The 26,312-nt window shown below is 40.2% G+C and overlaps 1 protein-coding gene across 1 annotated transcript in view; it reads left to right on the top strand.

Moving 5' to 3' along the window:
* Window positions 1-224: 224 nt before the first annotated feature.
* LOC132891963 (inactive dipeptidyl peptidase 10-like) overlaps window positions 225-26,312 on the top strand; it is a 129,871-nt gene continuing 103,783 nt past the window's right edge. Inside the window, exons 1-2 of the mRNA XM_060930142.1 lie at window positions 225-264; window positions 2,153-2,248. Of these exons, the coding sequence (XP_060786125.1) occupies window positions 240-264; window positions 2,153-2,248 (121 nt within the window). The 5' untranslated portion in view covers window positions 225-239. The remainder of the gene's footprint in view (window positions 265-2,152; window positions 2,249-26,312) is intronic.

Raw genomic sequence — 26,312 nt, 5'->3', positions numbered from 1 at the left:
TCTGAAACATGGACCTGCATAATCAAGCCCTCTATCCATCTATTTAATCCCTGAAGAACATTTCTGCTGTGAATAAAGCCTGAGTATTGACTGTTTTTTTTTTGCCATCTGTGAACTAACTCTTCCTGTCTCTGTCTCTCTCTCTATAGGACCTGGGTGGAGTGAGTCCTCCTCAGAGAAACTGGAAGGGAATAGCCATCGCCTTGTTGGTCATTCTGTTAGTCTGTTCACTCATAACGATGTCGGTTATCCTCCTCACTCCAGGTACACACACACACAATCCTCATTTTTCTTTATTCAAAAGCAAAGATCTTTGTATTTCCCAAGTGTAGCAATTTGGTAAGTGTAAATAATTTAGCAATATTATGAATTACCAAATGTGATGTGGGCAAATGTGCAACTTAACACTGTTTAAAGTTTTAATCTGATGTTAAAACCACTCAAGGAAGGCATTACTAAAAGAAGAAGAGTCATTAAAAGAAAGGTTAAGGATATATATAATATATAACAAATAATCACAAGTCCCAAATTGCTTGTTTTGTATCAAACCCATACTATTTGACATTTACACATTCACACAAATAACACTTAATGAGATTCAGGAAGCTATCAATTTGATGTAAATAGATTCTTTGTTTATGTGAGGAATATATTTAATAGATTATCTTTCATATTTAATTAAATGTGGATTAGAAAGAATAGCCTATTAAAATAAAATAAAAATGCATAATTATGTTAAGGTATTTGCTGACATATATTGTGCGGATCAGATTAAAGGCAATGTTAACCTAATGTCAATAAGTTAACAGGGATATATTATGAAAAACCCACTTTTTCAGTGCTTGTGCGCAACCCACAAACTCTCAAATAAGAGTGTTTCTTTTAAGCTGCCTGTTTCAGAAAACATGTGCTTTAACATGCCATTCAGTTTTTGTCACAAGGAGCTCATTTAGAATTACGCCATGCCCTCATCTGAGCGTCTCCAATCATGGATTGTAAACTGCCCTTGTGAATGAATATTCATAAGGAAAGTGCTACCTCATTGGCCAGTGGAAAAGGGGGTAGGGTAAGCAGTGACTCATTATGATTTAAAGGAACAGGCATTCATATCAGCCATTTTGAATAGGGCTGTTTAGACAGGGTGAGAATGGGGCTGTGGTGTTTTATCCTTGTGGTATTTTGACTGAAGTATGTCACAGATATTTCATTAAGAGCTCAGGGAATTGTTTCAACTTGTGAAAAAGGAGTATAATATGTGACCTTTAATATTAACCGATATTTAACAGTTATTCCACGAAAACGAGTTGTACATGAGCTGATAGCCATGTACGACAAGATTGAGTGGAATAACTGTTTTATTCGATCCACATTCACTGGATTTTGAGAAACAGAGCATTTTTATTTTTATTTTTTGCAAATTTGATAAATAAAAACTTTATACAAAACGTCCGACAAAATCATTTCTGCTTAGAATGTAAACAAACTGGCGAAATGGCAGTAATAATTTGTGAAAAATGCGATAATAATAATTCTTGAAAAATTAAAAAAAAAGATACGTTCTTACCATCAAATACTTTTATTCGTCTTTATGGTTTTTTGGCGGTTGGCAAACCAACTTAAAGGTGCATCACCGCCACTGACTGGGTTGGAGTTTGGAACAGGAGATATTGGGGTAAAAAAAAAACCCACAACCCTATATTCTTTAAGCTATTTCTGTTTCTTTTAAATACTTGATAACAATTTTTGGGGTTTTGTTTTCGAGTAGAGTTTTTACTTCATCCTCAGTTGGTTGAGCAAAAAGATCCGCCACTTTGTTTTCCTCTACTCACGGTATATGAGCTGATAGCCAAGTAGTAGAGTAGCCAATCAGAGTGCACGATTGCTCATATCCAGTGAATGTGGATAGAATAGACTCTGATATACAGAGTGTAGATAAAAATAACCTCCATCCAAAATAGTTGTGGTGTTCCTGAAATAAACGTATTTATAAAAAAACTGAAATTCTGATCGTGTATACTCACGTTATTCACAAGTATAATGAATAAATGAAAAGGTTTGTATCATCAAACTTGAACTTTGAACTTCCCTGCATAGTGTTATTCCTTATGAGGTTGCATTTGTATTGTATTGTTGTGTGTGTGTGTTTTGACAGCGGACACTCTGGCTGGCAGTGACACTAAGCTGACAGTGGAAGATCTGTTTAGTCCTGATTTCTATGTACACAATCCTGAGGCTCGCTGGATCAATGGTAAGCCAATCTACATGAGAAAGTAAACTTTAGGTCATGAGCAGTCATGTCTCTGTCACACTTCCTTTTTTCTCTCTTCTATACACACATACACACGTTATGTGATATACAGTGGTTCTTGAAAGTTTGTGAACCCTTTAGAATTTTCTATATTTCTGCATAAATATGACCTAAAACATCATCAGATTTTCACACAAGTCCTCTCATCTCATCTCATCTCATCTCATCTCATCTCATCTCATCTCATCTCATCTCATCTCATTATCTCTAGCAGCTTTATCCTGTTCTACAGGGTCACAGGCAAGCTGGAGCCTATCCCAGCTGACTACGGGCAAAAGGCGGGGTACACCCTGGACAAGTCTCCAGGTCATCACAGGGCACACAAGTCCTAAAAGTAGATAAAGAGAACCCAGTTAAACAAATGAAACAAAAATATTATATTTGGTTATTTATTTATTGAGGAAACTGATCCAATATTACATATCTGTGGGTGGCAAAAGTATGTGAACATTTGCTTTCAGTATCTGGTGTGACCCCCTTGTGCAGCAATAACTGCAACTAAACGTTTCCGGTAACTGTTGATCAGTCCTGCACACTGGCTTGGAGGAATTTTAGCCCATTCCTCCGTACAGAACAGCTTCAACTCTGGGATGTTGGTGGGTTTCCTTGCATGAACTGCTCACTTCAGGTCCTTCCACAACATTTTGATTGGATTAAGGTCAGGACTTTGACTTGGCAATTCCAAAACATTAACTTTATTCTTCTTTAACCATTCTTTGGTAGAATGACTTGTGTGCTTAGGGTCATTGTCTTGGTACATGACCCACCTTCTCTTGAGATTCAGTTCATGGACAGATGTCCTGACATTTTCCTTTAGAATTCGCTGGTATAATTCAGAATTCATTGTTCCATCAATGATGGCAAGCCATCCTGGCCCAGATGCAGCAAAACAGGCCCAACCATGATACTACCACCACCATGTTTCACAGATGGGATAAGGTTCTTATGCTGGAATGCAGCGGTTTCCTTTCTCCAAACATAACACTTCTCATTTAAACCAAAAAGTTATATTTTGGTTCCATCCGTCCACAAAACATTTTTCCAATAGCCTTTTGGCTTGTCCACGTGATCTTTAGCAAACTGCAGACGAGCAGCAATGTTCTTTTTGGAGAGCAGTGGCTTTCTCCTTGCAACCCTGCCATGCACACCATTGTTGTTCAGTGTTCTCCTGATGGTGGACTAATGAACATTAACATTAGCCAATGTGAGAGAGGCCTTCAGTTGCTAAGAAGTTACCCTGGGGTCCTTTGTGACCTCGCCGACTATTACACGCCTTGCTCTTAGAGTGATTTTTGTTGGTTGACCACTCCTGGGGAGGGTAACAATGGTCTTGAATTTCCTCCATTTGTACACAGTCTGTCTGGCTGTGGATTGGTGGAGTCCAAACTCTTTAGAGATGGTTTTGTAACCTTTTCCAGCCTGATGAGCATCAACAATGTTTTTTTCTGAGGTCCTCAGAAATCTCCTTTGTTTGTGTCATGATACATTTTCACAAATGTGTTGTGAAGATCAGACTTTGATAGATCCCTGTTCTTTAAATAAAACAGGGTGCCCACTCACACCTGATTGTCATCCCATTGATTGAAAACACCTGACTCTAATTTCACCTTCAAATTAACTGCTAATCCTAGAGGTTCACATACTTTTGCCATTCACAGATATGTAATATTGGATCATTTTCCTCAATAAATAAATGACCAAGTATAATATTTTTGTCTTATTTGTTTTACAGGGTTCTCTTTATCTACTTTTAGGACTTGTGTGAAAATCTGATGATGTTTTAAGTTATATTTATGCAGAAATATAGAAAATTCTAAAGGGTTCACAAACTTTCAAGCACCACTGTATGAGTAGTATGAGATCAGTTCCAAATGACACCCTTTGCTTTGTAGCCATCCTGCAACTGTGCACTGGATTTTAGTGAAGTGGGAAACTATGGTGTGTTAGCTACGGATTGTGCATGGGTGTAAAAACCCTAACTCTTGGTACAAAGAGTCAAAAGCTTGTGCAATGATTAACAAAACATTTGTAATTTTCCAGTAAAAGATGAATGTAGTTCTAAGACTTTTCATCAGACCACACTGACAAATACAAAGAATGAGTCTTGATTAAACCAGCTACATACTGTATAATCTTCACAGTACCTCTGTTTGAAACAATGCAGGCTGTAGATAAGTGAAGAACAGACAAACTGCTGAAGTGTTTACTTCCTTTTATATCACACTTTGCCAGGGAATGTCCATGAAACATGTTTGTTCTTGTTATTACTTATATCATTGCAGATATAAACACTTCACCAGCTTCTTGAAGTCAATAAACTTGGTACAGGGAAAATGAAAAGCGCTCCATCTTTGGACTTTTCCATGGCATCCATCCATTATCTCTAACAATTATCTGTCAAGGTAGCACAGTAGAGGGTGGCACGGTGGTGTAGTGGTTAGCATTGTCGCCTCACAGCAAGAAGGTCCGGGTTTGAGCCCAGTGGCCGGCGAGGGCCTTTCTGTGTGGAGTTTGCATGCTCTCCCCATGTCCGCGTGGGTGCTCTGGTTTCCCCCACAGTCCAAAGGCATTCAGGTTAGGTTAATTGGTGGCTCTAAATTGACCGTAGGTGTGAATGTGAGCGTGAATGGTTGTCTGTGTCTATGTGTTAGCCCTGTAATGATCTGGTGACTTGTCCAGGGTGTACCCTGCCTCTTGCCCATAGTCAGCTGGGATAGGCTCCAGCTTGCCTGCGACCCTGTAGGACAGGATAAGCGACTACAGATAATGGATGGATGGGCAGCACAGTGGTGTAGTGGTTAGCACTGTTGCTTCACAGCAAGAGGGTTCTGGGTTCAAGCCCAGTGGCCAGCGGGGGGCTTTCTGTGTGAAGTTTGCATGTTCTCCCCGTGTCTGTGTGGGTTTCTTCTGGGTGCTCTAGTTTCCCCCACAGTCCAAAGACATGCAGGTTAAGTTAATTGGTGGCTCTAATCTGACCATGAGTATGAATGTGAGTGTGAATGGTTGTGTGTCTCTATGTGTCAGCCCTGTGATGACCTGGTAACTTGTCCAGGGTGTACCTCGCCTCTTGCCCATAGTCAGCTGGGATAGGCTCCAGCTTGCCCGTGACCCTGCACAGGATAAATGGTTATGGATAATGCATGGATGGATGGACTTATCTGTCAAGGTCATAAGGGAAGCTGGAGCCAATCCCAGCTGACTTCAGGCAAGAGGTGGGGTACACCCTGGACAGGTCACCAAACTATCACAGGGTTTACACAGAGATGAACTACCATTCATGCCTAGGGGTAATTTAGGGTAGCCAGCTGATCTAACCTGCATGTCTTTGGACCAGGGCAGGAAACTAGGGACCCAGGAGGAAACCCACACATCCACTCCACCCCAGTCAGCCATGAGGTTCAAACCCAGAACCTTCCTGCTGTGAGGCAATAGTGTGAACCACTACACCACTGTGCCACTCCTTTCCATGGCAGAAAAACTTAAAAGAAAAGTTTTACCTCTGACTGTTAGAAAGTGAGGACACAGTAGACTCCTTCCATAAAATTTTAATAAAGTTTTATCTCTTCACAGAAAGCTTTACAATATTAATCATTATACATTTTCTTTGTTAAATAATACCACAGTTATTAGCCATGGATTATGTGGACCATCAACCATACAAGTCCCTGTGAATGAGCTATTACTATAGAAACAATAATGCATTAGAATAAGCCCATTAATATAAACCTGTGATTTGCTTAGCATCCAGAACTACGGTCAAGGCTGCTGCTATCAAGTATTGAAAATTCAACAGTAATGTGGTGTAAAATTAGGTAACAGATTGTACTCCGTTAAATCAGACACTTTTGCCAAGCTTTTTGTTTACATAAGTTGCAACCTTAATGCTGCACAATTAAAAGTTACATTTATGAAAAATACACATTTGGATCTTTAAGAGAGAGCAGGTGCTTTGCAGGACACAACTGAACCTCAAAATGTGAAATGGGACATCCCACTGGCTTGTGGACCTTGTGTGCACACACATGAGGTGCACAAGACCTCCAGGGACTATGACCCCACAGACCATGAATACTGACATTTATATTTACATTTGTGGCATTTTGCAGACACCCTTTTCCAGAGTGACTTACAGAAGTGCTTTGAAATCTCTATCAATAAATATATCCTGATACTGGTTCACCAGGTCATGGACTAAGAATACCACCGGTCTAAAACTCTGTTGGGGAAGTACTTGAGCAAGAACATCACACAGACAACATATTTTTTAGTAAAGTGCTAATTTAATTACTTTAGGAAGAAAGAGGTAGGTCTTTAGACATCATTTGAAGACTGCCAGTGACTCAGCTGTTTGGACATCTAGAAGTTTAGTTCACCACCTAGGTCCAAGACCAGAGAAGAAGCCAAGCCAAGTAGCTTTTTATTTGTCACACAGTGAAATTTAATCTCTGCATTTAACCCATTTGAAGCAGTGAGCAATGAACACACATACATACCCAGAGCAGTGGGCAGCTATGCTACAGCGCCTAGGGAGCAGTTGTGGGTTAGGTGCCCTTGCACAAGGGCACTTCAGCCCAACCTCAGGCCATGGCTGAGGCATAGGTGGGGGAAACCGGATCACTCGGAGGAAACCCACGCAGACATGGAGAGAACATGTCCACATAGAAAGGCCCCAGTCAGCCACTGGGCTTGAACCCAGAACCTTCTTGCTGTGAGGCGACAGTGCTAACGACTACACCACTGTGCTGACCAGAACTGAGCAGTGTTAGAGGATTGGAGGAAGTGAGATGCAGTACAGGGTATGATAGGTGCTTTATGGTAGGTAGGTACGTGCTGGTCTGTTTTTGGCTTTGTAGGCAAGCATCAGTGTTTTAAATCTAATATGGGCAGCTACAGGAAGCCAGTGGAACGAGTGTAGCAATAGGGTCATGTGGGAGAACTTAGGAAGGTTAAAAAAAAGTCATGCAGCTGCATTCTGGATCATTTGCAGGGGTCGAATGACTCTCAGAGGTAGACCTGCCAGGAGTGAATTGCAGTAGTCCAGTCTTAAAATGACAAGGGACTGAATTAGCATCTGAGTGGCCTGTGTGGATAGAAATAGATGAATCCTTCTGATGTTCTAAAGGAGAAAAGGGTGTCAGATTAGCAGTGTGAGAGGAAAAGGACAGTTTATTGTTCATGGTTACCCCAAGGTTACATGCAGTGACCGAAGGTGAGATCTGAGATTTGTCTAGGGAGATCACAAGATCCTGATGTAGGGATGAATCACCTGGGATGAACAGCAGTTCAGTTTTGCAGGGATTAAGTTTCAACTGAGGAGCTGCCATCCGTGATGAGATGTCTGCCAGAAATGCTGAGAATTGAGGAGAAACATGAGGGTCTGAGGGAGGCAAGGTGAGGATGAGTTGAGTGTCATTCTCATACCAGTTTTATGAAAACATATGTGAGGATATGACCTCACCAAGAGATACTGAAAGGACATATGCTTATTAGGACACTATGCTATGCATCGGATCCCATGTACTGTAACTCTTGAATGTTGCAGTTGTTCTATGCTTGTTATTCTTGTTACTGCTGAGGCCTTGAACAAGGCTCTTCACCCCATGTGTGCTATGCTTGGATTGCCAGTTGAATGAATGTAAATGTGTAACACAAATTCAAACTCCTACCACAAGCCCATATCCTAGACTTACTGCTGCCAGAAATTCACAACAACCTCTGCTGGCCCCACACTAGCAGATAATTGGTCAGACTTTGGGTCTGATTCGCCCCTCTTGACAACTGCAGTGCATTCCTTATTTGAGGATGGTCTGAACCGATTATCTGCCCGAATGATCCTGTATTGTGAGGGATTTACAGCCACTGACTGGATTGGAATCTCCTTGATTTTGAATTAAAATGAAACGTGCTGATATTTACGATTTTGAAATGTTTGTTTTGCTATGGAGTCACATCTGATCAGTTTCTGTGAAATCCCAAATCCCTGGAATCACCACTCTGAAATCTTTTAGTATAAATGTCAAGTGTGTGGAACTGCCTCTTGACTAAATTGTCTGATGTATGCGTTCTTACAATTAAAATGTTAAACTTGGTTAAAGGTTCTATGTGGGGGCAGCATGGTGGTGTAGTGGTTAGCACTGTTGCCTCACAGCAGGAAGGTTCTGGGTTTGAGCCCAGTGGCTGACGGGGGCCTTTCTGTGTGGAGTTTGCATGTTCTCCCCGTGCCTGCATGGGTTTCCTCCGGGTGCTCCGATTTCCCCCACAGTCCAAATACATGCAGGTTAGGTTAATTGGTGGCTCTTAACTGACCGTAGGTGTGAATGTGAGTGTGAATGGTTGTTTGTCTCTATGTGTCAGCCTTGCAATGATCTGGTGACTTGTCCAGGGTGTACTCTGTCTCTCGCCCATAGTCAGCTGGGATAGGCTCCAGCTTGCCTGCGACCCTGCACAGGCTAAGCGGCTACAGATAATGGATGGATGGATGGTTCTATGTGTAAGATTTGGGTACCTGGTGAATTCATACTCCACACTCCAAACAAATAGGGGGCAGTAGGCAGTATATCATCAGAAAGTTGGGGTATACACCCGTATTATAAGAAACAAGGAAATGCACAGTCCCTACTCTCACTCTCCTCTTCCCCTTGTCCCCAACTTCACCACCACTCACTGAACATAGATAATTATTTTTTTTGGTCAATCCACTACTGGGTTCATACACTTTAAATTTACAGTCATCAGGTACAAAAAAAAAAAAAGCAACCAACTACTAAAGAACAGCAGGGCAAACATTCACAAAACTGCTGAGAGCTGGTCAAGAAAACACTGCTATCTTATAATCTTCATGCGTCGTGTCAGCCTGTAGTTTATGTTATAGTTTGCTTAGGTCAGTTTTTAGCAAGAAAAAAGACACAGCAACTCATGCAGCAGTAGTGCACAAGACCACTACAACTCATGACATGGCAGATACGTGACTTTTTTTTTAATAATGCAACTGATCAAAACCACTGTGTGCGACTCAACAAAATAATCACATAGCTTTATGCTTTTGAAAGTTTTGTATTTTGTTTAGTTTAATAATTGGGCCAAAAAAAGGGAGTACCACCTTACCTTTGCAAAACTGTGTGCTCACATTTTTCCAGCTTGTGATTAGCACTAGCAGATCTTCCACACAACCACTACAGAACTGTTAAAGAGCCTCAAGGGATTTGTAACTTTTAAACCAGGGGTCACCAAACTTTTTTCTCTGGGGGCCACATTGTTGTTCCTGACTGTGATGGGGGCCGGGGTCGGGTCAGCTATATCACATAGAATTGTATGACCCAGACAAATATGACCACCAGCAGGCCTCATTGTGTAGTAGAGATTACTAGCCTGGCACGGCCATCCCCACTACTATATCCATACTACTATATCAACACTTGATTCCTGACACATATTTGTTTATCTTTACTAGTGGTTTGCAAAAGTAGTAATCAAGTCTTCACACTTTGTTTTAATTTGAAATACCACTGATATTCCATTTATTTATTTTCTAATAAAAATAATATCAAAGCTGTCAAGGTAAGAAACATCTGCCTAGTTGAGGTGATTGACACTGGCAAAGGTGAGTGGAAAATTATAAATTGTAGGTAGGCCTGTTGATATTATTAATAATATAAATAATAATTGTATGCAGCACTTAATAAAGGTCAAATAAATAGGCCTATAAAATAAATACATTTTAAAAAACAGTGAAATTATAATAATATGAGCAATAGATCAATAGATCACAGCAGTTGTGCTGTGTCCTGCACGTCATTGCTCTCATCCATGGCCAAAGCAAAAAACTCGAATTCTGACGCTTTCTCATTCAGCTGGTCATACACGTTGTCCCCCAAATCTTCGGTTCGCCTGGTCATAGTAGTGCGCGGAGAGACTTGCCGCATTGAGCGCATCCTTCTTGTCGGGACACACCTCCTCGGCCACAGCAAGCATGCATACTTTAACAAAGTCCCCATCAGTAAACGGCTTTCCATGGGTAGCTAGTAGGTGAGCTACCTTATAGCTAGCTCGGACAGCAGCCTGGTTGATCTGGGTTTGGCGAAGGAATACATTCTGTTGTGCAGCCAGTCCGCATTTCATCCTCCGAATCCTGTCTTCTCTTGTTTGCCCTCGCAAACTAGCATACTCTTTGTGGTGGGTTTCATAGTGACGACGCAGATTATATTCTTTGAAAACCGGCACACTTTCTTTACATACAAGACAAACTGCACGGTCCTTACACCGAACGAAAAAATAATCGGTGGTCCACTGTTCTTTAAAAACTCTGCACTCTCTGTCAGCTTTTTGCTTACCGCTAGCCATTTTGCTGTCCTGAACACTGACAGTTCTCTGCGCGTGCGCTGCCTGTCACTGCTTGATCGCGAGCATATGACGAAAATTCGGAAAATATGAATAGTTCATTTTATAACTAAATATCAATTTTAATTGATAAAATCAACAAAATACAAGATGCAGACATGTTATTATTTGCCAAAAAGCAATTTAAAAAAATAGGCCATGACCACTTTTGGGGATTGCCTCATAGGGCCGGTTCAAGTGATGGGGGGCAGAGGTGCTGGGGGGCCGGTCAAAGGGGGGTGGCGGGCCGGATATGGCCCGCGGGCCATAGTTTGATGACCCCTGTTTTAAACTCACACAACGTGCATGCAGTCCAAAAATGAGATAGTTTACAATGCCCGGGTATGTGAGTGGAGGAAATGCAACGGTGTCTGTATTCCAGTGTTTGGCTCTTGTTGTGCGTATTTTGTCCAAATACTTTTGCTTTGCATTGCAATTCAATTTCTCCCAGTAGTGCTTACTTGTCAGCCCTGTGATAACCTAGCGACTTGTCCAGGGTGTACCCCGCCTCTTGCCCATAGTCAGCTGGGATAGGCTCCAGCTTGCCTGCGACCCTGTAGGACAGGATAAGCAGCTACAGATAATGGATGGATGGATGGATTGTGCTTTCTCTTTTCCAACTTTGAAAATACAACACACCTGAGACACAAAACTGCAACTGCAAATCCATGTTATGGTGCCTGGATTCAAGTTGTTTCTGCGAATTGCAGCAATTCTCCTTTCTTTAATTTTTGGCAGTCTGTACAAAAACAGCTCTGATTTCTTGTTGAATATATTTGTACAGTCAATTGCATAACAGATCTCTTCCATTTTAGATGTGTTTTTTTTTGTGTGTGTTTTCGAGGCAGTCTTGGTGTATTCATGGCTGAACGCTAACACTGCCATTCCGTTCTTTCTGCCACTCAGTGGGTTTAACCACAGTGACCTCTGCATATGGTGATGTCACATGCATACGCAACTTATTCCCCTCCCATTCTGAACTGAGCAGACTTGACACTACAGTGACTCACTATCGCCTCTTGAGGTATACAGCAGCGTTTCTCAACCTTTTTCAGTCACGGCACCCTTCAGAAGTATGCAAATTCTCAAGGCACCCCCCATATAAAATATACGCAGTCATGCTGACCATATGCTGACCCCGGCAGTGATGTTGTGACATGGGAAAGGGGGCCGTGAGACAAATTTTGATGATGCATGAGGCGGCGATGATCTGCATTAGTGTAATTATCATTTTTTTGGAATTTTAATTCATTTTATTTATTTCAATGTTAGAATATATAATTTTTTGATGGCACCCCTAACGAAGCCAGACAGCACCCCGGGGTGCCGCGGCACCCCGGTTGAGAAAGGCTGGTATAGAGCAGTATTACAAGACGGATGGTATGTCCTGCCTCTGGGCTGGCTGGTTAGCACGCTAACTTCAGTAAATATCTCTGTAACACAATACATACAGTAGATGTCTTTGACTTAACATTAAAACTGTTATTTCTTCACATTCTATTGATAATTTTGGTTAACTTTTTGAATATTTTAAACTTAAATTCTTACAATTTTTAACACTTTTAGATCTGTGTTATGTCTGGGAACTCTGATGTTTTTGAAATCTCATCTCATTATCTCTAGCCGCTTTATCCTGTTCTACAGGGTCGCAGGCAAGCTGGAGCCTATCCCAGCTGACTACGGGTGAAAGGCAATTTGAAAATCCTCTAGTGTTCCTCAAGTCTAACTTAAAACCTTCACAGAGACTCCTACAACAGCTATGTGAGAGATTCAGTGAGTGACAGCAGCACTGATGGCTTGATTTACAGCATCCTTTAGTCAAGCTAGTCTGAGTATCCTGAAATCTGTCACTTTCTCATTCTGGGCGTTATGATAGATGGACCAGAGGGTTTTACTTGTGTTAGAAGTGCTTGTCTATTACATGATTAGTGTGATTTGGATGTGCATTCTTTGTGTATCTGATGTATTTTTGTTTTGTGATTATATTGATGTAGTTGTCTGCATGGGGGTGGCAGATGGGAGAGAAAGACTGGGAGAGAACTATTCTGTGTGTGTGTGTGTTGTATTCACTGAGGACTCTAAGCAAAATAAATTGAATAAGATTATATATTTTAGTTCTATTTTGTGCAGATACAAGCACAATTTAGTTAAATTACATTACATTAATGGCATTTAGCAGATGAATATCCAGAGCGACATACAACACACCCAGAGCAGCCTGGGGAGCAATTGGGGGTTAGGTGCCTTGCTCAAGGACACTTCAACCATTCCTGCTGGTCCAGAGAATCGAATCAGCAACCTTTTGGTCCCAACACTGCTTCTCTAAGGAGAAATAATGGATATGTTGCTAATTTATTTGGGTCTGAGACATTTTATTGTTTTATTTTTCTTTCTCCCACTTGCAGTCAGTGAATATTTGTAGTGAGAAATGAATGTGTTCACTCTGATATGAGTCAAACAGCAGTACAAGAGATATGTTCTGAAACCCACTTTGGTCCAAAATTGCACTAACATTACCACATTTTTAGCTCAGACACAAGGACATTTTCTTTTTTTTCCCCAAGCCAAATGTCCTGTCCCATTTCTTATGACCCGGTTCTACAGATGTATACTATTTGTACACTGTCACCCCACTTGAGCATAAATAGACTTCTCCCAAGTCTACTAACAAAATACAGCATACTGGGGTTATTTTTATCCATAACATATAAAAAACAACCAAGTTGTGTCTACTAAATACGAAACACACATTTGTCGTGCCATTATGTATGCATGTACTGGATATAATTAATAGAATCAATATGTCTAGCAAAACAAATTAAAGGCTTGCCAACTGATATTTAATAATTTATTATTATTATTATTATTATTATTATTATTATTATTATTATTATTATTGCCATGAATGAATAATTTAAAATTCATTAATCATAGCCCAATTCAAACTCAAAAAAGTAAACAGAAAACAGAAAACACATTTATTAAAGCAGCCAGTTATCCCCCTTTTCCACTAACAGGGAATGGGTTCTGTTCTGGTTTGTGCACCAAATTTTGAACAGCACATTTCGTTCAAGGCATTTCAACAAAAAAGAAATTGTGAAATTGTTTCATAACCTGAAAATTTGGTTCCCACCTGGAACCAAAATGTAGCTGTTTTTTTTTCCAGCATGAACCATAACAACAGGAGTGGGCATGTACATCTTCAGAAAAAAATGGAATGAAAACAAATATCTGCAATAACAGATCAAAAGCTCGCAGGTAATCAATACGTACCGCCATTGGACTACTGTTTACTTTCGTTGTGCTTTGTATAAAGCCATCTGCTCATGTTGCATCCTTGATTACATTGGTTCCGCTCAAAACTGGTGAAAAAGTGGACTGGTTCACCAGCTGGCACCAAGATTCAAAAAATCCTGAACAGAACTGGTTCAAGAACGCAATCTCTGTTGGTCAAAAAAGCAGAGCAGTTATTCCTACATGAAATCTATCAAAACTGAGTGCAAAGAAATTTTTATATTATTCTGAAAAAGGTCACAGCGCTGAATCTGTCCCATTCGTTATATTATATATGAGTGTGTGATTAGATTTTAAAGGTCTGAGAGGACCTAATGTAATTGGACATTACTTAACAACACCTCATCCAACCCAGTTCATTTTTATAGTTACTCAGACCTGTGCCACACCCACATAGACCAATATCCATCCATTATCTGTAACTGCTTATCCTGTGCAGGGTCGCAGGCAAGCTGGAGCCTATCCCAGCTGACTATGTGCGAGAAGCAGGGTACAAGTCACCAGACAAGTCACCAGATCATCGCAAGGCTGACACATAGAGACAAACAACCATTCACGCCTATGGTCAATTTAGAGCCACCAATTAGCCTAACCTGTATGTCTTTGGATTGTGGGGGAAACCGGAGCACCTGGAGGAAACCCACACAGACACGGAGAGAACATGCAAACTCCACACAGAAAGGCCCCCGTTGACCACTGGGCTTGAACCCAGAACCTTTTTGCTGTGAGGTGACAGTGCAATAGGGCCTTATATATTCATAATAGTATGGTTGAGTCAGGAAGAAAGGCTGTGTGTGTGTGTGTGTGTGTGTGTGTGTGTGTGTGTGTGTGTGTGTGTGTGTGTGTGTGTGTGTGTGTACCTCATTAAACTCTACAAACCACAAATACTAGTGCATCTCAAAAAATTAGAATATTGTGAAAAAGTTCAATATTTTCCATCAGTTATTTAAGAAAGTGAAAATTTTATATATTATAGACTCATTACACATAAACTAAAATGTTTCAAGCATTTTTCTATTTTAATCAGTATAGCATACAGTACAAAAACATAAAAAAACACCTCAAAATATTAGAATATTTAATTTCGAGTTTGAGTAAAACAGAATGAACACAGTCAGTGCGTTTACATGCACATCCAAATCGAGCTACTGTCGATAATCGAGCTAAGGGTCCCAGCAGGGGTGCCAGAGAAATCCAATCCTACATGCACACAAGGAAATCGAGCTATTGTGTGAGGTACATTGTGCACCCGAGCCACAGGTGGCGCTACACGCCCCATCGTGTTGGTACACTTCCGGTTGTCATCATGAAGAAGAGCTATTCAAGAGTATAAACAAAGTTACCGTGTTCACAAGAAGAACGACGGCGAGGACAGCAACATCGAGAGAGAGAAGATGGACAACAACGAAGCAGCTCAGCACTTGCTGAACATTCTGTACACCATCGCATTGTACTTGAATGTCACTTCCGGAAGGGGCAGTGCTGAAGTAAGTAGCTCGACTATGTAGCTCGATAGGCTTTACATGCACTAAGTAGCTCGGCTACAATCGCATAATCTAGGTCGCGTAGCTCGATTACGAGAAATCCAGTTCGGTTCGATTTCAGCCGAGCTAAGGTGTTTCCATGGCATTTAGAACTTCGATTTCAGTCGAGCTACGGCAGAAATTCAATTTTCTCTATGTGCATGTAAACGCACTGAGTGTATCTCTCGGTCTAGTTCAGTACACACAACCACAATCATGGGGAAGACTGCTGACTTGACTGTTGTCCAGAAGATGATCACTGATGCCCTCCACAAGGAGGGTAAGCCACAAAAGGTCATTGCTGAAAAGGGTGGCTGGAAAAGGTGCGCAAGCAACAGGGATGGCCACAGTCTTGAGAGGATTGTCAAGAAAATTTGATTCAAGAACTTGGGAGAGCTTCAGAAGGAGTGGACTGAGGCTGGTGTCAGTGTATCAAGACCCATCACGAACAGACATCTTCAAGAAAGGGGATACAACTTTTGCATTCCTAATATCAAGCTACTCCTGAGCCAGAGATGATGTCAGAAGTGTTTTATCTGGGCTAAGGAGAGAAAGAAATGGACTGTTGCTCAGTGGTCCAAAGTCCTCTTTTCAGATGAAAGTACATTTTGCATTTAATTTGGAAATCACGGTTCTAGAGTCTGGAGGAAGAGTGGAGAGGCACAGAATCCAAGGTGTTTGAAGCCCAGTGTGAAGTTTCCACAGTCTTTGATGATTTGGGGTGCCATGTCATCTGCTGGTGTTGGTCCACTGTATTTTATCAAGTCCAAAGTCAACACAGCCATCTACCAGGAGATTTTAGAGCACTTCATGCTTCCATCTGCTGATGAGCTTTTTGGAGATGCTAATTTCCTTTTCCAGCAGGACTTAGCACCTACCCACAGTGCCAAAACTACTATCAAATGGTTTGCTGACCATGATATTACTGTGTTTGATTGGCCAGCCAACTTGCCTGACCTGAACCCCATAGAGAATCTATGGGGTATTGTCAAGAGGAAGAGGAGAAACACTCAACCCAAAAATACAGATACGCTGAAGGCCACTATCAAAGCAACCTGGGCTTCAATAACACCTCAGCAGTGCCACAGACTGATCACCTCCATGCCACACCGCATTGATACAGTAATTCATGGTAAAGGAGCCCCAACCAAGTATTGAGTGTATAAATGAATATACTTTTCAGAAGTTAGACATTTCTGTATTGTAAATCCTTTTTTTTGATTGATCTTAGGGAATATTCTAATAATTTGAGATACTGGATTTCTGATTTTCATGAGCTATAAGCCATAATCATCTAAATTAAAACAAAAAAAGGCTTTAAATATTTCACTTTACATGTAATGAATATAGAATATATGAAAGTTTACCTTTTTGAATTAAATTATGAAAAAAATGAACTTTTTCATGGTATTCTAATTTTTTGAGATGCACTAGTAGATGAGGCAGATCTGTCTGTAAATAGGTTCCACTCTAATAGCCTTCTACAGACTTCATACAACACAGCTGAGAACATTCACAGGTAATAGCACTGCACATGTAATAAGTAACCTGAGTTATAGCTCAATGTCCTCCCTTCCACCGAGGTGCAGAATGTGATATTATGCTTTCAGGGTTTGAGTGGAAATAGCTGTAGGAAGGTTAGATGTGGTAGTAAATTTCTGGAAGGCTTTCCAATTTCATTTGGAAAGCCTTCAAAATGAATAATCAATACATTAATGGAGAGCGTAACCCACAATTTACTCATAGTCTTTAACTGATCAATATGGCAGGAACACTCAGATGCTGGGCACTGCTAATAACAAACATATAAATATAGAATATTGCTGAAAGTCACTGACTCGCTCCAGTGAAGCAAGTCCAGGTGAACCAAGTCCGTGTGTGTGTGTGTGTGTGTGTAAGACTCGGCTAAATGTGAGGAAGAGAGAAAGTGAGAGATGACTAGTTTGAACTAACTATAACTGAACTATGCTGCAACATTTCTTGAATAGCATACCTTACAAATGCCAAGTTTAAATATCTAAAAAACATTTAAATCCCATTTTTTTAAAGCCACTGGTGATCCCTCAGACATAAAGCAGACATCTGTTCAGCTGCCACACGGTAAAACAGATCGGCCTTTCAAATCCACACTACAAACAATGTTGGATAAAGAGCCAAACTAAAAGGATAAAGAGCCATGTGTGTTCTCAGTCACAAGGTCGTTTATGTGGACCTTGTACTATTTTAGAACAAGAGAAAACTCACAATGTCTAGCAAGAATTATAATCCATAAAAAAACCCATTTCAAAATTGGACAAGAAACATTGCGATACTTGGATGTGTCATCAGAAGGTGTTGGGTAGCAAATGGAGGGAACGTATAGTAGAGCGGCAGCTATAATTATCGACAATCTATAATTATCGACACCTTTTCAAATTTACCAATAAAAAACAATTTTACAAAGCTGAGTTTCAGTTACAACAGCTATTATTGGTTAATTAATCAACTGGAAGACCTGCCTTGCCCTTTGATCTTGTCATCTGATGATGCAGCTCACTACCTGAGATGGAATTTTTTTAGCACGATCAGCAATTTGAGGAAAACTTGGATGTTATCATCGCAGGTGAGCATGGTGGAAAGATCATGGACGTGTTTTTACTGATCAAATTCACCGATATTTCATGATCTCCTTGTCGAAACCTACTTTGTTTCTTACTCTTTCATTTGACAGTCGCCATTTTTATCTAAACACATTTAAAAAGTTACGTGAGGTGTTGATAATAGTGATCACTTTCACCGGTGTCCACTATTATCGACACCCTGTGGAATTAAGGGACATTTACAACTGTTATGGCTCAATCTTTGTGTAATATTGTTGAAATAAATGAAGTACTTTAAAAAAATTAAAGTGCTGTGATTTATGATAATTTTTTTTCTGATTCATAACAGAATGGAATGTTTATAGAGTATTTGGAATCTGATTGCAATAAATAGAATTAGACCAGAATTAAATTCCTAGCATATAAAAAAAATTACACGCTTGAAATATTCAGATTTTTCTATTCCATTTGGGATTTTTTTTTTTTTTGCAGTTTGTTGTAAATATCTACAGTACCACATATTACAATATCAATAGACATTTTATGGTTTTAGATGTAAAAATATAAAGTTCTGGTTCGAGGAATGACATGCGACCTTTGACCTGGATTTTCATGTGATTACAATGCCAATGGTCTGTTAACATTTATTGGTAAACTACAAAACTAGAAATTAATACAAACAACAATGAATGATTAACAAAATGTCTCATCTCATCTCATTATCTCTAGCCGCTTTATCCTGTTCTACAGGGTCACAGGCAAGCTGGAGCCTATCCCAGCTGACTACGGGCGAAAGGCGGGGTACACCCTGGACAAATCGCCAGGTCATCACAGGGCTGACACATAGACACAGACAACCATTCACACTCACATTCACACCTACGGTCAATTTAGAGTCACCAGTTAACCTAACCTGCATGTCTTTGGACTGTGGGGGAAACCGGAGCACCCGGAGGAAACCCACGTGGACACTGGGAGAACATGCAAACTCCGCACAGAAAGGCCCTCGCCGGCCCCGGGGCTCGAACCCGGACCTTCTTGCTGTGAGGCAACAGCGCTAACCACTACACCACCGTGCCGCCCCATTAGCAAAATGTGATCGATGAAAATACTTAGAAAGAGGGTAGAAAGTGGAAAAAAAAGATTTTCTGACAGGTTAAACATTATCAGTTCATTTGTTTACAAACATTAGAATTACTTCCTCATTTACGTAAACACCGACATCGATATATTTATATAAAAGATATTTTGTACTAAATATAAGTCTATGTAAAACAAATTTTATGTAAAAACTATGTTTTGTTAACTTAATTCCACATACTCATTATTATTATTATTTATAAATAATCATCTGGATGTCGATAATTGTGGAACGGTGTCGATAATTGTGGACAAAGGTGTCAATAATTGTGGACCGCTGTCACGTGATCTGATACGCTAAGTAATTGGGAATCAACTCATTTTTTTCCAGTGGAAGTTTGAGTAATTATTTATGCACAGTTAACGTATTGAAAGTCTTTTCTACTTTTTCAATGGCCAAAAGATCGTTAAGGTGTCAATAATTGTAGCCACCACTCTACCAGTCAAAAGTTTGGACACCCACTCATTCATAGGTTTTCTGTATTTTGACGATGTTCTACATTGTACAACAATACTGAAGACATCAAAACTATGAAATAACATATGGAACATAGATGGAGTTATGTGGTAAATAAAAGTGTTTAAAAAAACTCCTATATATATATTTCATATTTTAGATTCTTCTGAGCACCCAGCATTTACCTTGGTGACGCTTTGTACACTACTGGCATTATCTTAACCAGCTTCATGAGGTAGTCACCTGGAATGCTTTTCAATTAACAGGCGTGCCTCGTCAAAAGTTAATTAGTGCAATTTCTTACCTTCTTAATGCATTTGAGATCAAACAGAAACAGTAAATAAAAAAAACAAAAAAAAAAACAGTGTGGCCCACCCTGTCAACTAAATGATATTAGTGATTGTGGAACTGTAGGGAGAACTGGGCTGGGCTGCTTCTGCTTTACACAAGACAGTCAAGCCTCTCACGAATGATTCTTGGGGAGACATGGAGATGGGGAGGTCGTGGGTTGTGGAAACATTGTCCTAAGTAAAGATAGAGAGATGGGAATTTCTAGAAATTTAAAGTCAAACAAAATCCAAAAATAAACGCTGTTTGCTGATCACAGCAAGTGACCTGATCCTGATGTGCTCTCCGCATGTTTAAATTAAAAATAAGACTATATAACAACAGTGTGAATGGTTGTCCGTGTCTATGTGTTGGCCCTGTGATGACCTGGCGACTTGTCCAGGGTGTACCCCGCCTTTCGCCCGTAGTCAGCTGGGATAGGCTCCAGCTTGCCTGTGACCCTGTAGAACAGGATAAAGCGGCTACAGATAATGAGATGAGATGAGACTATATAACAACAATTTATCCATTTTAAATGTTATGTTATTGCTAAAAAAATAGGCTTACTTGGATGCAACCATTTGCACTGAAACCGGATATCCGCCTGCGATGTTACCAGCACATTAGTACGCCATTTACCCTCATTAGACAGAACCATCATATAAAGGCTTCTAATTCTGAAAATAATCCCCTGCGGCCACTGCTCTCTCTCTCTCTCTCTCTCGCTCTCTCTCTCTCTCTCATCCTCTGTGTGTGTGTGTGTGTATCTACTGTTTCAATGATTGGGCTTATTTTTACGCCCAAATGCTTGACACGCAGGCATCTTCAGGGCTGTTTACAACAATTTAGAACAATTTAGTGAGTGATGTCACAATCTTGGATTCTGTCATGTAATTTGTACTCAGCGCGATAGTTAAACCTCGGAGAGAGTAAGATGGCAGTGCCTAGGGACATTTTTTTTAAATAAAATCTGTACACAGTATACAGGTACAAATATGAACAAGTGAACACTAGAAAATGTCTTGTATGGATATTATCTGTCAGTATAAAGGAGTTTATTTTTGGGTTTGGTTAATCATTAACAAGGAAGAAGGTGGAGCTTCAGGCATAGTCTTTCACCCAAACTTCAGTTATTTCAAAACTCCATTTAGAAACTGATATGATTATTAAATTGTATATATACAGGTTGTCAAATTTATGTTAACACTTAAATGGTAGAAACCATTTATTCACAAAACATCCATCATGTGTGCAGAATGATTTACAGGACGGTTTCAACCTGTTCGCCATTGTGTTCAACACGCAAAAACCAGCGAGCAACAGTACCATTTAAAGCCCAGACACACATTTCGCAGGTAATAGATGATACCACAGTCCTTATTCTGTCCTTGAGGTCATTGATATCACGAACTTTCCTTCTATACACACGCTCCTTCACCATACCCCATAACCAGAAATCACAGGGCGTCAAATCAGGGGCGTGTGGAGGCCACGGCAATGGTCCACCGTGACCTATCCATTGACCTGGAAATGTGTGGTCGAGATATGCCCCATGGCATACGTCTATCTGCAAGAGAAATATAATCCATTAGTGTTAACATAATTTTGACTGACCCTGTGTGTGTGTGTGTGTGTGTGTGTGTGTGTGTGTGTGTGTGTATACACTACCGTTCAAAAGTTTGGGGTCACTTTGAAATTTCCTTATTTTTGAAAGAAAAGCACTGTTCTTTTCAATAAAAATCACTTTAAACTAATCAGAAATCCACTCTATACATTGCTAATGTGGTAAATGACTATTCTAGCTGCAAATGTCTGGTTTTTGGTGCAATATCTACATAGGTGTATAGAGGCCCATTTCCAGCAACTCTCACTCCAGTGTTCTAATGGTACAATGTGTTTGCTCATTGCCTCAGAAGGCTAATGGATGATTAGAAAACCCTTGTACAATCATGTTAGCACAGCTGAAAACAGTTGAGCTCTTTAGAGAAGCTATAAAACTGACCTTCCTTTGAGCAGATTGAGTTTCTGGAGCATCACATTTGTGGGGTCGATTAAATGCTCAAAATGGCCAGAAAAATGTCTTGACTATATTTTCTATTCATTTTACAACTTATGGTGGAAAATAAAAGTGTGACTTTTCATGGAAAACACAAAATTGTCTGGGTGACCCCAAACTTTTGAACGGTAGTGTGTGTGTATATATATATATATATATATATATATATATATATATATATATATATATATATAAAACTTATTTATGAATGAGGATTATTATTATATCACAATATTGATCATACTGTCATGTAACCATTCCTAGTGTGTCAGTATTTTATCACATATTTCATCTGACCTGGATGACGACATAAACCCACATTCAGTTTTAATTTAATGTTTGCCATTTTTCTCTTTGGCAATAAGAGGTGAAAGCGAAAGGCAAGTCAAGGGGAATAGGATCAATACCTGATAAAAAAAAAGTGTGTGTGTGTGTGGGGGGGGGGGGGGGTATGAGTTACTGGGAGCAAAACGTTGAATAAAACCTTCCCATATAGCTCTGTATCCATGAGTTGTTTGGGAATGAACAAAAGCTGCACTGAATAGTGTATATTATTAGTGGGGATGTGATTGTACAGTCATTGTGTCTGGATCTGGCAGGTGTGTGTGTGTGTGTGTGTGTGTGTGTGTGTGTGTGTGTGTGTGTGTGTGTGTGTGTGTGAGCGTGTGTGAGAGAGAGGGAAGGAGGGGGAGGGAGTGGGGAGGGCTCCAGTGGAGTGAGAAATGTGCAGTCATTGGTTGTTATGGTAACAGGATAGAAGGATGAGGCATGTGGGGCATTCAGGTCTTTTTTCGGTGGTAGCATGAATATTTCAGTGGGTCATTTCCCTTCTAAGCATGTGTGTATTTGTGAGAGAGACTGATTTCATGGTTTGGGTGTGTTAACAAAATATTTTGGTGGGTGCATGTGTGGAAGAAATAAGGGTAAAGCTTTTGCTGTGGAAGGCTTTATTATGCACGCTCTCTCTCTCTCTCTCTCTCTCTCTCTCTCTCTCTCTCTCTCTCTCTCTCTCTCTCTCTCCAGTTTTCATACAAGATTGTAGTTCTCTACTTACACTTTCATGCAGTAAAAATTTTAGGGCACTTTCTCTTTCATATCTACCAGTCTGTTTGAATTTGGTCCCAATGAGAGTGTGAAAGTGTTTGGTTTAGCACTGCACCAAGTTCAGTAGTTCTGAATATACAGAGGGAAGATACTGACAAACATGTAGGAATGAGTGGGGCTGGACTTCAGCACTCGCTCATTCATTGGTCATAAAAATGGTGACAGAAAATATATACAAATCTTTAAAAAGTGTGCATATGAAAATCACAGATATCAACAGAGAAAACAAAATTAGTTTTAAATAGAAATTTAATAAAATAATAATGTCAATAAATAGTTAAATTAGTTAGACTCAAGCTAATTTTCTCATAACCCTGATTCCAAAAAAGTTGGGACAAAGTACAAATTGTAAATAAAAACGGAATGCAATAATTTACAAATCTCAAAAAGTGATATTGTATTCACAATAGAACATAGACAACATATCAAATGTTGAAAGTGAGACATTTTGAAATTGCATGCCAAATATTAGCTCATTTGAAATTTCATGACAGCAACACATCTCAAAAAAGTTGGGACGGGGCAATAAGAGACTGGAAAAGTTAAAGGTACAAAAAAGGAACAGCTGGAGGACCAAATTGCAAGTCATTAGGTCAATTGGCAATAGGTCATTAACATGACTGGGTATAAAAAGAGCATCTTGGAGTGGCAGCGGCTCTCAGAAGTAAAGATGGGAAGAGGATCACCAATCCCCCTAATTCTGCACCGACAAATAGTGGAGCAATATCAGAACGGAGTTCGACAGTGTAAAATTGCAGAGAGTTTGAACATATCATCATCTACAGTGCATAATATCATCAAAAGATTCAGAGAATCTGGAAGAATCTCTGTGCGTAATGGTCAAGGCTGGAAAACCATACTGGGTGCCCGTGATCTTCGGGCCCTTAGACGGCACTGCATCACATACAGGCATGCTTCTGTATTGGAAATCACAAAATGGGCTCAGGAATATTTCCAGAGAACATTATCTGTGAACACAATTCACCGTGCCGTCCGCCGTTGCCAGCTAAAACTCTATAGTTCAAAGAAGAAGCCGTATCTAAACATGATCCAGAAGCGTAGACTTCTACTCTGGGCCAAGGCTCATTTAAAATGCACTGTGGCAAAGTGGAAAACTGTTCTGTGGTCAGACGAATCAAAATTTGAAGTTCTTTATGGAAATCAGGGAAGCCGTGTCATTCGGACTAAAGAGGAGAAGGACGACCCAAGTTGTTATCAGCGCTCAGTTCAGAAGCCTGCATCTCTGATGGTATGGGGTTGCATTAGTGCATGTGGCATGGACAGCTTACACATCTGGAAAGACACCATCAATGCTGAAAGGTATATCCAGGTTCTAGAGCAACATATGCTCCCATCCAGACGACGTCTCTTTCAGGGAAGACCTTGCATTTTCCAACATGACAATGCCAAACCACATACTGCATCAATTACAGCATCATGGCTGCGTAGAAGAAGGGTCCGGGTACTGAACTGGCCAGCCTGCAGTCCAGATCTTTCATCCATAGAAAACATTTGGCGCATCATAAAACGGAAGATACGACAAAAAAGACCTAAGACAGTTGAGCAACTAGAATCCTACATTAGACAAGAAGGGGTTAATATTCCTATCCCTAAACTTGAGCAACTTGTCTCCTCAGTCCCCAGACGTTTACAGACTGTTGTAAAGAGAAAAGGGGATGTCTCACAGTGGTAAACATGGCCTTGTCCCAACTTTTTTGAGATGTGTTGTTGTCATGAAATTTAAAATGACCTAATTTTTCTCTTTAAATGATACATTTTCTCAGTTTAAACATTTGATATGTCATCTATGTTCTATTCTGAATAAAATATGGAATTTTGAAACTTCCACATCATTGCATTCCGTTTTTATTTACAATTTGTACTTTGTCCCAACTTTTTTGGAATCGGGGTTGTGTGTATATATATATATACACACACACATACAGGGTTAATCAAAATTATGTTAATACTAATGGATTATTTTTCTCCTGCAGATAAATGTACGCCATGGGTTACAGATTAATTTGGTTCTGTTGCTCGCTGGTTTTTGTGCGTTGAACACGATGGCGAACAGGTTGAGACTGTCCTGTAAATCATCTTGCACATATGATGTATGTTTTGTGAATAAATGGTCGCTACCATTAAGTGTTAACATAATTTTGACTAAACCTGTATGTGTATATATCCATCCATTATCTGTAGCCGGTTATCCTGTTCTACAGGGTCGCAGGCAAGCTGGAGCCTATCCCAGCTGACTATGGACGAGAGGCGAGGTACACCCTGGACAAGTCGCCAGGTCATCACAGGGCTGACACATAGAGACAAACAACCATTCACACTCACACCTTCGGTCAATTTAGAGCCACCAATTGGCCTAGCCTGCATGTCTTTGGACTGTGGGGGAAAACGGAGCACCCAGAGGAAACCCATGCAGACACAGGGAGAACATGCAAACTCCGCACAGAAAGGCCCTCGTCGGCCACTGGGCTCGAACCCAGGACCTTCTTGCTGTGAGGAAACAGTGCTAACCACTACACCACCGTGCCACCATATATACAGTGCCTTGAAAAAGTATTCATACCCCTTGAACTTTTTCACATTTTTCTACCTTACAACCAAAAACTTAAAAGTTTTTTATTGAGATTTTACGGTATGTGATAGACCAACACAGAGTAGCACATAATTGTGACGTGAAATGAAAATGATAAATGGTCTTCAAAATTTTAAACAAATAAAAATCTGAAAAATGTGATGTGCATTAGTATTCAGCCCCCCTGCGTCAATACTTTGTAGAGCCACCTTTTGCTGCAATTACAGCTGCAAGTCTTTTGTGGTATGTCTCTACCAGCTTTGCACATCTAGACACTGAAATTTCTGCCCATTCTTCTTTGCAAAATAGCTCAGGCTCAGCCAGATTGGATGGAGAGCATCTGTGAACAGCAATTTTCAAGTCTTGCTACAGATGCTCAATGGGATTTAGGTCTGGACTTTGACTGGGCCATTCTAACACATGAATATTCTTTGATCTAAACCATTCCATTGTAGCTCTGGCTGTATGTTTAGGGTCATTGTCTTGCTGGAAGGTGAATCTCCTTCCCAGTCTCAAGTCTTTTGCAGCCTCCAACAGGTTTTCTTCCAGGATTGCCCT

The sequence above is a fragment of the Neoarius graeffei genome, chromosome 9 (assembly GCF_027579695.1).
Source record: "Neoarius graeffei isolate fNeoGra1 chromosome 9, fNeoGra1.pri, whole genome shotgun sequence".
Lineage (NCBI taxonomy): Eukaryota > Metazoa > Chordata > Actinopteri > Siluriformes > Ariidae > Neoarius > Neoarius graeffei.
The sequence above is the reverse complement of the archived record's forward strand: the minus strand, read 5'-3'. Positions and strand labels throughout refer to the sequence as shown.